The sequence below is a fragment of the Oreochromis niloticus genome, linkage group LG14 (genome assembly GCF_001858045.2).
Source record: "Oreochromis niloticus isolate F11D_XX linkage group LG14, O_niloticus_UMD_NMBU, whole genome shotgun sequence".
Lineage (NCBI taxonomy): Eukaryota > Metazoa > Chordata > Actinopteri > Cichliformes > Cichlidae > Oreochromis > Oreochromis niloticus.
Genome location: NC_031979.2, coordinates 34,310,687 through 34,325,693, shown reverse-complemented (window position 1 = coordinate 34,325,693; position 15,007 = coordinate 34,310,687). Strand labels below are relative to the sequence as shown.

At 43.4% G+C, this 15,007-nt stretch overlaps 1 protein-coding gene across 2 annotated transcripts in view; it reads right to left on the bottom strand.

The window, feature by feature from the left end:
* Nucleotides 1-402: 402 nt before the first annotated feature.
* Nucleotides 403-15,007, bottom strand: part of nova2 (NOVA alternative splicing regulator 2) — an 88,923-nt gene continuing 74,318 nt past the window's right edge. For both annotated transcript variants that reach the window (XM_005461108.4, XM_003456376.5), the window contains one exon: nt 403-12,992. In XM_005461108.4, coding sequence (XP_005461165.1) covers nt 11,970-12,992 — 1,023 coding nt within the window. In that variant the 3' untranslated portion in view covers nt 403-11,969. The remainder of the gene's footprint in view (nt 12,993-15,007) is intronic.

The following is a 15,007-nucleotide window of genomic DNA, read 5'->3' as shown; positions in this document are numbered from 1 at the left end:
AGCCGATGGCATGGAGAGGGCTGAGACGATTTGGCCAGAGGTCACAGGAGCTGACATGGTGGATGCGGGGGTGCAGGTGTTTGTTGATCGGATGACTCTGGTGCACAGGAGGATTGTGGGTAGATGGATATGTCGGAGTTGAAGCTCACCCCTTCTTGATTGTGATGCCTGTCGGAGGGAGGATGGTGATGTGTGGAAGTGGATCGGACCCTGATTTTCTTTTGTTCTTGACCCTCTCTAACACTTTGACACAACTACATCGAGCCCTCCGAGTGTTTGAATGGGAGCACATCACCAGCTTTAACTGTTGAAACTTACCTCAACTGCATTATCCAAAGTACCTTTCTCGGCACTGACTTTACAAATAAACGTGTGAGGGCTTACTCCTTAAGACTAAAGATGTTAATTTGCTTCAATGGTTTATTTTACCCATAACCATGTACAAATAAACAAAACCTTTACAGCTTTGTATGGTCACACATTTAGCATTCATTGGTCCATAAGCACTCCTCACGGCGACATGAAAACACTTAGTAGACACCGGCTGACTTCTAGCGTCGGTGTCTGAACGTTGCACTGACGTCACAAATGTACCATCCATTCTAACAGTTTCATTGCAAATAAAAATAGTCACATGCAATGACTGAAAAAAATTACATTACCTCATGTCACATAGAAAGTAAGCGAAAAGTTCCATCATTTAGAAATAAGTACTCTTCAGAGATTTGTCTCTCTTTTTTTCTTTTTTTTTCCCTTTTTTTTTTTAAGTCCTAGACATTCTTTCAACAGCGTTGTTGGTCTCATTTGGGTTGTAAACATTAGTTACAGTGCTGAGCTTCTTTCAGCTCAAGCTCTCAAGAGAATTGGTCAATCAATACTATCAATCAACTGATGGAGAGGAATTGGTCAGTAGTCAATCAAACAAGGACTTTATCAGAGGAGGACATGATCGTCTTTGGGCTCGGTTAGGGGCAACAGGACACCAGTGAGAGACTGGAGAACAGACTAAACAGTAGATCTATATAAGACACCCTGAGAATCACAACTACATCTCTTTCATCTGTCATCCCTTCTTCCTATCCTCTCTCTTCCTCTATCTCTTCTTCTACGGAGCGATCATAGTCAGGTGGGCGTGGCCTCGTCAGTTGAGAAAGATGGCTGGTTGGTAGGTTGTTTTGTTGTGGCGGAAGCCGGTTGCCATGCAACTGGCTCCTCTGTGGTTGGCATGGAGACAGGTTAAGGTGGATTCTGACCTGGTAAGGTAGTATGCAGCACGTACAGTAGTATGAACAGTAGAAATGTAATATGCAGTTCTGGGGAAAACAAACTAAATTTCATCAAATGACGCTGAAGAAATTAAATGGAACAAGTCCACCTCAGGCTGATTAACTGGTCAGTTCATCCAAACTATCCAAGAAATAGTTTCTTACTTAGAGGTACAGTTCTTCTCAAAATCAAATTGACATTTTGGTCCGTAGAGTTATTTATCCATCTCGATTTATTTGGTGTAAGTTGCCCAATTTTGGAGATACCAGCTTTTCGGTGTAATAAAACTCTACGGCACCCGGCCTATGGTGATCAAGGAACCAAAAAATATGATTGGATGACACCACAGCAGTAACTACTAAAACCTGTTTAAGTCGCTGATTTATTTATTTTTGCTAGGCTGGGTTATCATCTCAACATTTCAAGTTATGTACCTCAAAATTTCAATGTTATAACTCCAAATTTTTACTTATCGAGTGCTATTTTCTTAGAGTTTGGGAAAGTCTTGAAAAGATTACTAAAAAACAAACAAACAAAAAATTATCTTTATTATCTTTGATGCGATTTTTATTTCGCTTCTATGGAACTATATCTGCCACTTAAAGGAAACATGTAGCTAACCATCATTACAGCTCAGCTGAAGTTAACATTTCGAATGTCTTGTCACAGGTAGATGCACGTTTCCTTCCACAGTTAGCAGGTGTAGTTTGGCAGAGAGAAAATACTTTCTACATAAAATTATTCACAATAAGTTTCTTGTATAACAGAGAAGGACATTGCTGTTTTTTGGTAAATGTAGCCTATCTCCTTCATTATTATTCAAAAGATATCGGACTTCTGTACAGCTAATATCTTCCAAACTGTTCAAGTCACATTCAAAATTTTTAGAAAGTTAGACAGCACCTGTCTTTTTGACTCATGGTGTTTTGACTTATCAGTCACAGAAACTACAGTAAAGCTGTTTGCAGCGAGGGCTGTGGTTTCCTCAGAAATATATGCACACAAATGTGAATTAAATCTACGTATGCATTTTTAATGCAGTGAGCACCACCACGGACTTAACTCTATTCACCTCCAGCGTTTTGGAGCATAAATTATTGACAGATATTGCACTTGTTGGGCAAACATTAAATATGGGTGAACTGATCCTTTAAAAGTCAAACAACCTGAGGGACACTTGCCTTGATTTAAGGAGCGCTAGGTAATAATCTCAAAGGTGAAAACACCTCGAATGAACGAAAGCAAGCGTATTTATCCCCAGATCTGTCAGCATGTAACAGTAGATTGTGACAGTAGTATGTTATCAATGGAGAACATCACATGGGGCTGACGTGGTGTGCAGCAAAGGATGGCGCAGGGGGAAGGCGGTAGTGGTGGACAGTGATTGGTTGATTTGGTTGGTCAGGTGACTGAAGGGGTTATGGACAGTCGAGTTGAGTCAGATCACATGATGAGGGTTTGCAGCTATAACGTCAGGAGGTTCCATCAGGAAGTATGGAAGCCTGACAAGTTTTAGCTTTTGGTGGACACTGGACACAACACCCACCCCGAACCCCCCCCTCACAGACCCAACAATCGCGCACACACACATCCACGCAGACTCACGCAGATTCACACGTGTGAGCAGACAGACACACAAAGATACAAGCACACGTGTACCGTATTTTGCATAGACACACAAATAAACACAGGTTCGTTAACTTACACACATTCACGACACACGCTGCTCACACACACACCCTCGCGCGCGCACCTCGATTCACCCAAACACACATTCGGTCCCCACCCTCAGACTTGCGATGTGTTACTGTGATGATGCAGAGTGTGGTGGAAGGTGAAGAATAAGACAACGGAAGACAGGTGATGCTAAAATGAACATTTATAATGACTGCTGTTGCTGTCGCAAAATAAGAATCCTTAAAAAAAGACCTCATATATATTAGCACTAGATTGCCCACTTCACTGGTAATCCACAAGTCAAGAAACACAACTCACTAGGTTTTTTTCTCTTTACAAACACAATGCTACAATTACATTAAATATTCAGTAATCTTTAAGTCAGTTAATGAATGTTGTTAAAAGCAACCACTAAATACTAAAAATAAAAACAAAACAATTATAATATTAATTCACCTTTTTCCAGTCGTTCCCTTTTTCTCGTTGTGTTGTTATTTATTAATAGTATAATAATAATAGTCTGAGAAATAAATAGCTCATGTGGTGTTCTCTGGGCAATGGGGCAGGCAGCATAAATCAAGAGTGGAGCTCAGAGCAATGCAATGAAATGGTGGAGTCTAATCTCACACAGTCACTTTAATACTTTCAACATGTCTTTGATGTGGAGGCGAAATATGGAGATATGATACAAGTTTGGTTCTGCAGGCAGCGGAGTGGTTGAGCGGCACCTGCAGAGGTTAATCATCTCTAAACTATCCTTCTATGTTATGTAAACTAGGACTGTATTGCACAAAAGTTAGCAGCTCATCTTCCTCATTTTGTAGCCCGGGAGGAGCTTAATTTCTTCTTCTTTTGTTTTTCAATTTTCCTGTCTCCGCCTCCCTGTTTTTGTTTTTTTTCTCCGACTTGGAGGAGCTGAGTCGAGCCGTCTTCCACGATGATATGTCTCTAACATGACCAAGCGTTTTCAATCACTATGGCTTGATGATTAAAAAGATACTAGTGCCACTACAACTCACTGTTAAGAAACATCAACAAATGTACAAAAGCAAGCCTACGTTGAGAATGGCTCGGACTATTTCTCAAGATTAGTATTATTATTTGATGAGCACACTTATCTAAAAAGTTTGCTAGCCGACATGAACGCTAAACAGCGAATACAGTAGGTAAATCAACACTAATAACAACAGCACAGGTTAACACAGTAGAACTAGCATAGCCGATTATACAGGCAGACCTAAGTATCGGATACAGAGGATGAAAAGTGTTACGATCGTCTACCGCGTCCACTAGTTTCTCTTTATGCTGCCCGCCCCTTTCTGCTCAACACTTCTCTCTTTACACCTCGGCAAAAAATCTGACAAAATATTTACAATGAGAGAGAAAAAAAATGAAATTGTGGAGAAACAATTGTTTAGTGTTTTATCCTTTTTTTGTTTGTCTGCATTTTTTAAAATATTTTTTCTTCCTTTCATATGTTTTTTTTTTGTTCTTTTTTGACTTATAGCTCAGAGAACTGTCCCCAATGATGAGCAACAAACAAACAAACAAAAAAATCCAATCATATCAGCTAGCATTGCACAGTCTCAGAGAGGTTTTGGGGATGGAATGGAGAGTTATCGTCCAAACAGTTGGATGAACACAGAAGGGGAGTAGGAGGAGGAGGAAGAAGGTCAATAAAGTTCATGAGGGGGTGAAAGTTCAAAAAGTTCAAGAAGACAGAGGATGGCTGCGCAGCTGACGGTGCGTAAACACTCCCCACACCACTGCACTGGGGGCGGTGCATGTGTCGGCGTGCGTGGTTTGGATGTTAAACAACAACAAAAAAAATCATCATTAGAAAATGGAGTTTTTTTTTTAATCTTTCCCATCGAGAAAAATCAAATGGAGCAAGAGCGAGAGGGGTTATAGAGAGAGAGAGAGAAAGGTGGGGTGGGGGTATAGAAAGAAGGGGGAGGTGAGGAGAGTGAAAGGTGCCCCCAACACTATGGCACACAATCAATGAAGTCCCACAGGCTGAAGAAATGACAGAATTAGGAAAGCAGCTGGCATGAGCGGTAGGGCTTTTTTTTTTTTAAGGTAGGTTGAGAGGCAGGACAGTAGGTAGGTAGCCAACCTGCAGAAGGGTTAATCCTTGTCGGGTTTAGCTCTGTGGGGGTGGTGAGGAGGAGGAGGAGGAGGAGGTGGTGGTGGTGGGGGGCAAGGTGCTGTTCAGTTGAGGCGTCATGAGCGACATCATGTTATGAGGGCGGAGCATGCTGGCTTCATGGGTGCTTCCAGGATGGATGTCCGACACACAAGAACAACTCAAAGAAACGCTTGGAATGGTAGTAGTAGTAGTTGTTGTTGTTGTCTTTTTTTTGTTTTGTTTTGTTTTTTTTCCTCTCTGTTCTATTTTGGCACTCGAGAGAAGAGACTCGTGGGAGGCGGAGGAGGAAAGTGTGTGTATGTTTGGGCGAGGAGGAGGAGTGGGCAGTGAAAGTGCAAAAAAAGAGGGCATGGAGGATATTGTGTTTGTGTGTGTGTGTATGTGTGTGTGTGTGTGTGTAGGGGAGGGTGGAGTAGGGTAAACAGGCTACATACAGAAAATGGCATTTTGTTAAAACTGGTCTGGGTTAGAGCATACAGTACAAATCAAAACCAGGAAAAAATAAACAGAGAAACGAGAGAAGGAACAGAAAAACAGTGATATGACAAATGCAGTCTACAGTTGCTGGTGCTTCGATGGGGCCCGAGTTGGGGGAGGAAGAAGGGTGGAAAAGGGGGTGGGGAGCGGGGTCCCAAAAGATGTCTTAGATGTTGTTTTGAAAAGGCGGTGGGTGTGGGTGAGAGTGGGTTTGTGGAGGTAGGCGTGGCGGTGGAGGGTAGGCGGGGGGCAGAAAACAAGAGCTGGGGACTATGTCAGAGAGCCACACACCCACTGAGAAGCAATGAGGTCACCTGGCGAGCAGGTTAGATTTGAGTTTGCATTCCTCTACAGTAAAAACAAAAGCCAACAAAAATAAGACATGAATAAAACATGGCTAGCCGGCTACGCCGCAACACAGACACCACGGAGCGGGCCTAAAGCAGACAAACTCAGAGGGCGGGAGAGAGAGAGGAGCATGCACATCTAAATACAATGCTGAATGAACACCTACAGTAAGGCTACCATCTACAGTAGTCTCGCACACTGACCCCCACCTCAGCTCGGCGTGCCGTGCACTGTAACAGCAGAAGGTTTAGTGCAAACGTGTCACTGAGGAGCAATAATGGAAATCTCGATCGTTTCCCCATCTCAGTTAGTTTTGTGAGCAGCGGGCCACTTCCCATGACAATATCTGTCAGTATACGAAGCATGACCGCACTACAAATCCGGAGAGAGACTTTGGCAAAAAAACAAAAAAGTTTGACACTGAAGCCAATAGCATCTAATTAAACTGAACTGGGAAACTTAGGACAGAGAGAGACAGAGAGAGAGGGGAGGAGGGGGATCAGGATTCAAAACCCACACTGGCAATGTTCAGTGCTGTTTTTTTTCTCTCTCCCCGAGATCAGAGCCTTGGATTGCATGTTAAGGGAGTGAAAACACAATCTGTCCCAAATTCTGCAGCGAGTCACCCGAGGGAGGCAGGCGGTGCAGCACACAGCCTAGTGTGTCTCTGCGTTATTTTGGATTTAAAAGTGAGGGAGGGGAGCTTTCACCTCTTTCTCACACACTGTCTCTCTTTACGAGTCTCTCGCGACCACGAGGGGCGGGACCAGAGATGCTCCATGTCATATTTGAGGTCAATAAGGTGCATTTCAATGACAAGACAAGCCAGAGCTCAGAGCGTGGGGGCTCAAAGGACAGACAACATATTAATACTGAGAGCCTGACAGAGTGCGTCGAGGGGTTAGTAAGGTTAGATTACAGAGACACACTAAAACACATGTAAGCCTCTACTGCACGCCAGTGGTCAGAAGAGTGATATGCAAACTTATGGAGAGGTGAGTACATTCATGGACAATCTCAGTCTATTATTTGAAAATAAATCCAGATTTTTTTTTCTTCAAAAAATTGTTCGAAAGTTAAGTAGGAACTGAGAAGCGTTTAGTCCAAGCTCGCTCAACAAGTAGCAAAATAGTCTTAGGTTTGTTCGAGAGTTTTGTTCGTATCCCTCTGAGGAAGGTTAGACAGCTTAGCGACAAAATACTCACTCGGTCGTGACATCGAAATCAAACATCGTCTTCACCTGCAGCAGGTGGACCGGGACTTGACGCGACTGCATCGAAAAACAACGAACATCTGAACGCGTGTAAAACAATACCAAAATGCTCTACCCTTATCGGCATGCAAAGATTTGTCTCCGAAAAATGAACAACACACACTTCCTAAATGGTTTTTCTTTTTTTTGTTTCTTTGATTTTTTTTTTTTGTCCACGCTTCACTTTGATATCATGCAATATAGACGTGCAAAAAAGATAACATCTATTTCCACAAAATACATCTTCATCGTAACTATAAAAGGCTGTGTTTAAGAATGCTATCTAGTCACATTTTTTTTTAGCATTATTATGCTAACCTATCGCTATATTGATACGTCTAGCCCCAGAGTCATAGTGCTGTTGCATCCTGGGAAGAGTAGTTCCCAGAGGACAGGCTAACACTTGGCTAACATGGAGGTCCCTCGTCTTGTGGCAGGAGTGAAGAGGGATTGAACAAACTGCTATACTGAAGCGCGTTGTCTGTTAGTGTACCTAGTTCTCAAAAACTGACCGCCTTCCTATGTATTGATTTATAAATATGGTTCATTTGGCACTTTTCACATTTTCTTAATATAAAAGTATGTCTCCTCTTACCTAATGTGATTTAAATCAACACATTTACAGTTCTGTTTTGGCACAGGTTTTACTTGTTCAGGTTAAAATTATGCTCTTATTAACTTATTGTCAGCTTATAACAGAGCGTGTATTACACTGCCGCTTGCAACTAGCCTCTCCAGCTAAAGGACAGTTTTCGATATGTTTTTACTTTGTATTCTTTTTCTTGTTATTATTATTAAATAGCAGCATCTTCCACAAATTGAAAAAAAAATTACTGTGTAAACCTATTCAACGTCTACGGGTAAATCCAAAAGCTCCTACGGCACACAGAGGATAAGGGACGGGACGACACAACATGTATTGCTTCTAGTACTTGTCACATTTTATCTCAATCCCCTAACGTTATGATAACTAAAGAGATTAGCTGCTGTGTAAAAGACAGTCATCCTAAGGTTTAATTAATAAGATAAAAAAGAATTAAAGTATTAAATCAAATGGCACCTATATAAGGAATTTCAGTGTGGTTTTGCCACTGTAAACATACTGTGCTGCACGCTTTCCAAGCAGGGGGAGGAAACACGGGCACGTGACTTTCAATTAATTCGCATTCGGAATCTTAATTTAAATTACCTGAGTAATTATTGTTTCCGCTAAACAACTACATGTGACAAATTGCTTGTTTTGTCTGACCAAGAAACCTAAAATTAATTTCCAAAATTGCTCAATAGATAGTAAGTCCATAAATGAGTCTACCTGCACAAAAAAGACAAATCTTACTCTAAATAAAATGGAAATCAGCCGACTGAATGCATTCAGCACAGTATATTTCTATAGCAGAGCAAAAGCACACTGGCTTCCTGTGATCTTTTATGAGGTTTTGCAATAAAATCCAGTCAACCCTATCAAAGAGAAATTATTCCCTCAAAATATGTGTGTGTTTGTGCAATGTTTTCCAAGCTAGTAATGTATCTCACCACTGTTATGAAGTACAAACTACAAATAAGAGTGTTTATGCACTGTGCCCTGCCAGCTATGACTTCCTCTTCGGGTGTGGTTGTTTTCTGATGGTGTCGCATTTGGTGGCCCGAGCCTCAGCTGCCCGAGGAGGCAAAGAGAGAAGAGGCTCAATCTGTGGCGTTTGTCGGGGCAAGCAGCAGACATGCATTGATCGTAACACCAGACATAGTCACCCATGGAGCGATGTGGTAGGAGGAGAGGGGGTGTCAGGATGGGAGTGCACTGGAAAACTGAGGACGAGTGGGAGGGTGAGGAGAGTGTGGATGGTGTTAGATGGGAGTAAAGAAGCCTCCTTACCAAGCTGTGGAGATAAACCCTCACTGGCGCTCCAACAGAGAGTGACACATTCAAAAGCACAGTGGAGGATTTTGGGTCGGATTGGTTTCAAAAGAATCAAAAGGTCTGTTTATTTAGTCTTAGAGGTGTTCCCTCCCCTCACCAGGCTTTTAGGTCAATAAATCAAATGCACCCCCTCCTCATTTTTGGCCTTTTACATTCCGTCATACTTCAGCTACTGTCAGAATTAAATCTCTGTCCAGGGACTTGCCTGTTGGACGTGCAGTACGTGAGAAAGACACAGCTGCGATAGGATACTGAATTTAGAATTTGTTCCAGTCTCTTTAATCTGCTACTGGACACCTAACACTCCCCAACATCCTGCCCCCTAATTACAAAACACTTTTCCAAGATAACAGGTAAGTAGGATCTAATTGACCTCAATTGATTGATCCTCTTCATCGACCTAGTCTCTTTCACCTCCATCAATATTCAGATATGATGTGCATTTCCGGTGAAGTTCTTCATATGCATTCTACATATATTTCATATATGCGTATTTTTTTCCCTGCCATACAAAAAACCATCCAGTCAACGATGCCATCTATAGCACACATCCCTGACCTCATAGGTCGAGAGAAACTCTCCCTCGCTTCACAGTGCATTAAGACAAAAAAAATTCAGTGTACTCCGATTGTTAAAAAAAACAGACAAAAATAACACGACACAAACAAAAAAAACTCAACAACAGAAGAAACAACAGCATCTTCAGCAGCCTCCTGGGTCTACAGTGGGCAGTAAATCCGTTTCTGAGGGAGACCTACAGCTTGCCAGAGGCAGAAATGAGCTCAGCTCCCAGGACATATGTTAAAAATCTCTCATCTGCCCTTCATCTCATTGGCAGTTGGACGGATGCATGATAAGAGCAAAGGTCAGTGAGCCTATTTATCTCCATTACTGATATGCACGCTGCCGTAAAAAAGCAAATCTACTAGCGAGGCTTGCAGATTCAGCAGTGGACCCCAGATAAACGACGTTCCTTTGTCATGTTTCAGTGTCACCTCCGACTAAATGTTTGCATTTCTCAGTAGTATCTTGTTAGTCTTAATTGCTCTCGCTCTATCTAGTCTGTGGTTTGGGTTAATCCGAAGGGTTCGGGCGTCCACAGGCCGAGCAGCAGTTTATCCGAGAATTAGTTTCAGTTCAACTGGATTATTCATTTTAGTTACAACTTTACAATGTAGGCAAACTGCAACAGGGCATATAAACAGCAGTGATCTTTTGCAGCATGAGCTAGGAGCTAAGCATGATAACCAGGTAGGTTAATGTAGCTGCACTGCAGCCTGTGGTACGAGACGTTTAGAGCTTTTCTTGCTAATCTAGAAGTCTTACTGCAGTCTGCATCATAGATATGGTGATTTCCCTTTCCTAGCACCAAATATGGCATCATAATGTTCTGTTTCAGTGTGAAAACGTGTGTGTGTGTGTGTGTGTGTGTGTGTGTGTTCCCTGGTCTGTTCTTTGACTGGATATACAAGGTGATCCTTCACTGTACTGATCCTAATGCCTGGGTTGGCTTTCTTACTGGACTTAAATAAGACATATATTACACTATGTGACATTACTATTCATCTTCAATCCACTTAAATTAAAACAAAAGAATCAAATCAAAAATAGTCTCATTTACATTCATGTCAACCTGAATTCACAGATTTAAAAAAAACACAACTGAGCCTTATATGGGTGAACTCATTAATAAATAATGACGAAGGTAATGATTCCTATATCGACAATATAGTTAATAGAATTATCACAGCAGACTGCAAAAAATGCCATAGATCCTGTGTGTTTGCCGCAGCCTGCGCTGTGTCGCTCTTGTCGTTTATGGGTTTTTCACTATGTGAGGTCATCGGCGTGCGCTTCGCCTTTCTATCTGAGACGTTAAGAGCCACACTTGGGGGTGGGCGTCACATGCTGTAACACCCCTGCAGCGCTGCACTGCTTGTGGGATACATCACAGGTATGGGAAGGTGTGCAAAAGAAAAAAAAGTGCCTGGTTGATTCTCTCTCCCCGCACCTCTGCCCAATTTCACCTCACCCTTCATCTCCCAGACGGGGGGAGGAGGAGGGAGGTACGATCATATGCGGGTGAAGTAATAGAAGGTGTTGGCTGTGGGGGAGGAGTCAAGGGCATTTCTTCTCTCGCACACCTGGCTGAGGTTTGCAGTCTTGTTTGTTATAAAAACCCTTGTAAAAGGGAGAGGGGCGGGTCAGGGGAGCAAAAAGTGAGAGGGGCATTCAAGGGAGGTGGGGCGAGGGGTTTGGGGTAAATCTCCTAGAAGAAAAAACAAAAACCCTACTGGAGGGTGATGGGTGTGGTCTGCAGGGGGAGGGAGGGCTAAGGGTTGTTTCCGTATTGGGTTCGGGGTTGGTGGAGGGCTGTACCCTGTAAACCCCAACCCTCCGCCTTGCCGCACCCATGCCCTTCCCTCCATCCCCCCACTTCCTGTAGCCTCTCAGGCAGTCGGCCTGTCTACATGGCATTCAGCTCTGTCCACACAATACACAAACAAACAGACAGCTTAATTTACTAAACGAAACGAAACAATAAAACAATAAACAAAACAATAAAAAATCCCAAAAGGTCAAGACGTTAAGTAATAAAACCTTATTTACATTTTGCACATTTTTTTCTTGGTTTTTCAGCGTAATAACTCGCTCCTCTCCCTCCTCGTCTTCTCAGCACATTTTTGCTTTGCGTCAAAAAAATTTTTTTTTAATAGAGAATACTGAAAACACGCAGAAGAAAACGGTGCGAACGATTCCTTCCGACATTCTTGCTCTCCTCTCCTTTTTCCATTCTCACTCTCACTTTTTTTATACTCCTCCCCCAAGCCCCCACTCTTTTTTTTCCTCTTTTCCTCCTCGTTTCTCATCGGCTGTCAGGTTTAGCCCACCTTCTGTGGGTTGGTGGCGCGTACCCCCTGCTCGTAGGTGATTCGCTGGCTGATCAGGTACTGTGCAGCCTGTGTGGCGGCCTGGGAACCTGTGATGGTCACCTTCCTGTTCCGAGTTCCAGGAATGAACTCGCCCTTCTTGGAGATCTGGATCCTGGCGCCGGTCAACTCCTGGTACTCCACTAGCGTCTTCCCTCCTTTCCCCAGAATGGCTCCCACTAGGTTTTCTGGCACAGCGATCTCCACCACTTCCTTTGCTCCTTCTGCTAGCTTCTCTGTGGCCAGTAGAGATGACGCCACAAGTGGTGAAGCAGCGCTTAAGTAACCATTGGTGGCCCCTGTAGCGGCAGCTAGGGATCCCAGAGAGAAGCCTCCGAGACTGGCTGCAGGGTGAGCAGCGCTGGTGGATGCATCGCTGGCATAGGATGCTAACAAATTAGCTGCAGCAGCTGCTGCTGGGTTTGCATTAGCCGCTACTGCGGCTAGAACCCCTGAGGCAGCAGCAGGGTTGAGCCCCAGGCCCAGAGAGTTGGTGTTGTAACCATAGCTGGCCAGAGTGTTGAGGGCAGAAGTGATGGCGAGCAAGTCGTTGCCTGAGAGGCTGGACATAGTGGTTGGGAAGGCTCCAACCCCAGCCAGGCCTGCCTGGCCGAGCAGAGAAGAAGCCGTAGCTGCGGCAGCGGCTGCGGCAGCTGGCATGACCTCGGTTGAGTTGGCGTACGGTGAGCCGGTGGGGTTGGAGTTGGCGACTGGCCCTGTGATGTTGGAGTAGGAGATGTTGAGGCACGAGGAGCTCTGCGGGTCCTCCTGGATCTTCTGGACAATGATCTCCACTGCTTTCCGGTTCTGTTCGGGCTCGCCACTGATAGTGACCACACGCTCCTGCAGGTTGATACCTTCTGGCTTCTGGGATAGCTGGACCCACGCCCCAGACTGTTCCATCACTGCCTTGACTGTAGCTCCGCCTTTACCAATGATCAATCCTGCTGTACTGTTGGGGACGATCAGCTTGGCCTGGTGGGAGGTTGGGCAAAAAAAGAGATTATTTTAGTTATTACTTAGTTATAAAAGTTTTAAAGTACATTTACCCAGCAGAAATATAAGCGATAGATTTGTTTCTTTATTGATCAGGCAATTAATTCGGCTACAATCCCAAAGGGAAGTATAAAGTCTTTCTGCACAAATGAGTTTATCAGTGTTACAGAGAGCTGTTCCTGATGTTTTACACTGTTCATGTTCAGCAGAGAGGGAAACGAGGCGATGTCTCACCTGTGATGTTACGATTACACATGCATGATAACATCCCAACTTGAATTCAAAATACAGAGTGGAATTATAAAACGAAGACGACATTATACAATTGACGATGAAGGCTCCTGTTTGCGAGATGCAAAACAGTGGGAGCTGTCTTTTAGAGGTGTCCTTATGAAGGACAGGAGACAAAGAGATCCAAAGAAGAGATGAACTGAGACTGAACGATGGCTGAATACAGAGAGGAAGAAGGAGAGTTTCTGATGCGCCGTGTTTGTGCGTGAATGTGTGTCAACAGTGTAAAGATGTCCTGAAAGGAGAAAGAGCTGACACAGCCATTGAATAATATGGACTGCGCAGGAACAGATAACAAGTAAAGAGTGTTTTTTTTTCTTTATTACTTTGGTACACAATAGCAAAAGAAGAGAAGAGAAGCAATGCGAGTTGGTGAGAGAACAGGAGATGAAGAGTGGGAGGGAAGGATGGATGAGAGAGAGGGAGAGAGAGAGGGATTGCAAAGAGGCTACTTGTGTGGAAAAAAAATAACATTGACTCCCAGGGGTCAGCGTTGCCATGGAAACACAGCTCCAGCATTCAAAGGGTAGTGAAAGGGAGTGAGACACACATATGTACACACTCTCCTCACACCCAAACACGGTGCAGCATATTTAACTTATATGCATACAGAAATGAACAGAACAGTAATGCTCGCCAGTCGATGAATGAACATAACGCACTTCATTTAATGTTTTACAGTTAAAGGAGAATTGATTCACAGTGCATTTCTTAACAGCTGGAGCCCATTTCAGCCAGGAACACTATAGCCAAAAGATGATTGATTATTTTCATCTGCAGTACTTCATATCTGGCATTACAGCTTTGCTCTGGGACCTCCCTGTGCGTCCACAATCATAAAAAGAGAGCCAGAGGAGGAAAAAGCAGCAGCAAACCCCTTACTCACAGGCTGGAGCAGGAGTTAGTGATGAAAGCAGCATGCAGGGTGCAATAACTGTAGGCTGACTAAAGCAATTTAATAGCCCCCTTGCATGTGAGATTTGCAAACTGGATGCATAGCAAGATATCAGCTGAAGCCACCAGCTGATGTGGGCCATCACTGAGATCTGTTGATCTGCTGGAATTGCAGCTTCCCTCTTATTCATGTTGTTCATGAGTGAACAGATTAAAATAGTCGTAGGTGTTAATGTGAAATTTACGGGAGGCGCAATGGTGGCATTGCTCCACCCCTTCCACAAAAAACATTTAACTATGTGGCTGAAAGTTAGACCCGGTGGCAATTCTAACACCTATTCTTTATCTTTGTAAACATGTAGCTAAATGTATCTGATTTTGAATGGAACTTGTTCAAGTGCTTTGCTGGGAGGAGCCAGAGACACTGAACATGTGGACAGGGCAGACTGAGCCACTAATGAAGCCGTTAATGCCTTATAGAGTTGAACAGCTGTAAAAGGAGTCTAGCTTGCTGGGAAAAATCCATTTTTAAATGTTATTTTGAGACAAAAGCAACACATTCTTTTTTTTAAGTTTCTATCAGCTATATCCGCTGATTCTCTGCATAGTTTTTTTTTCTAGCTTTTTTATGCCGCTATCTTGATATTACAGGTATGACCTTTTAAGTTGGACATAGAGACTTAGTCTTGTAAACCTAAAATAACTCTCTTATGGCGTTACCGAGAAGCTTGCCAAGTAGTCAGACTGAAAGTGAACACATTTCACTGAATTTGCCCTCCGTGATTTCTCTGGGTTTGCTCTAAGGTTAA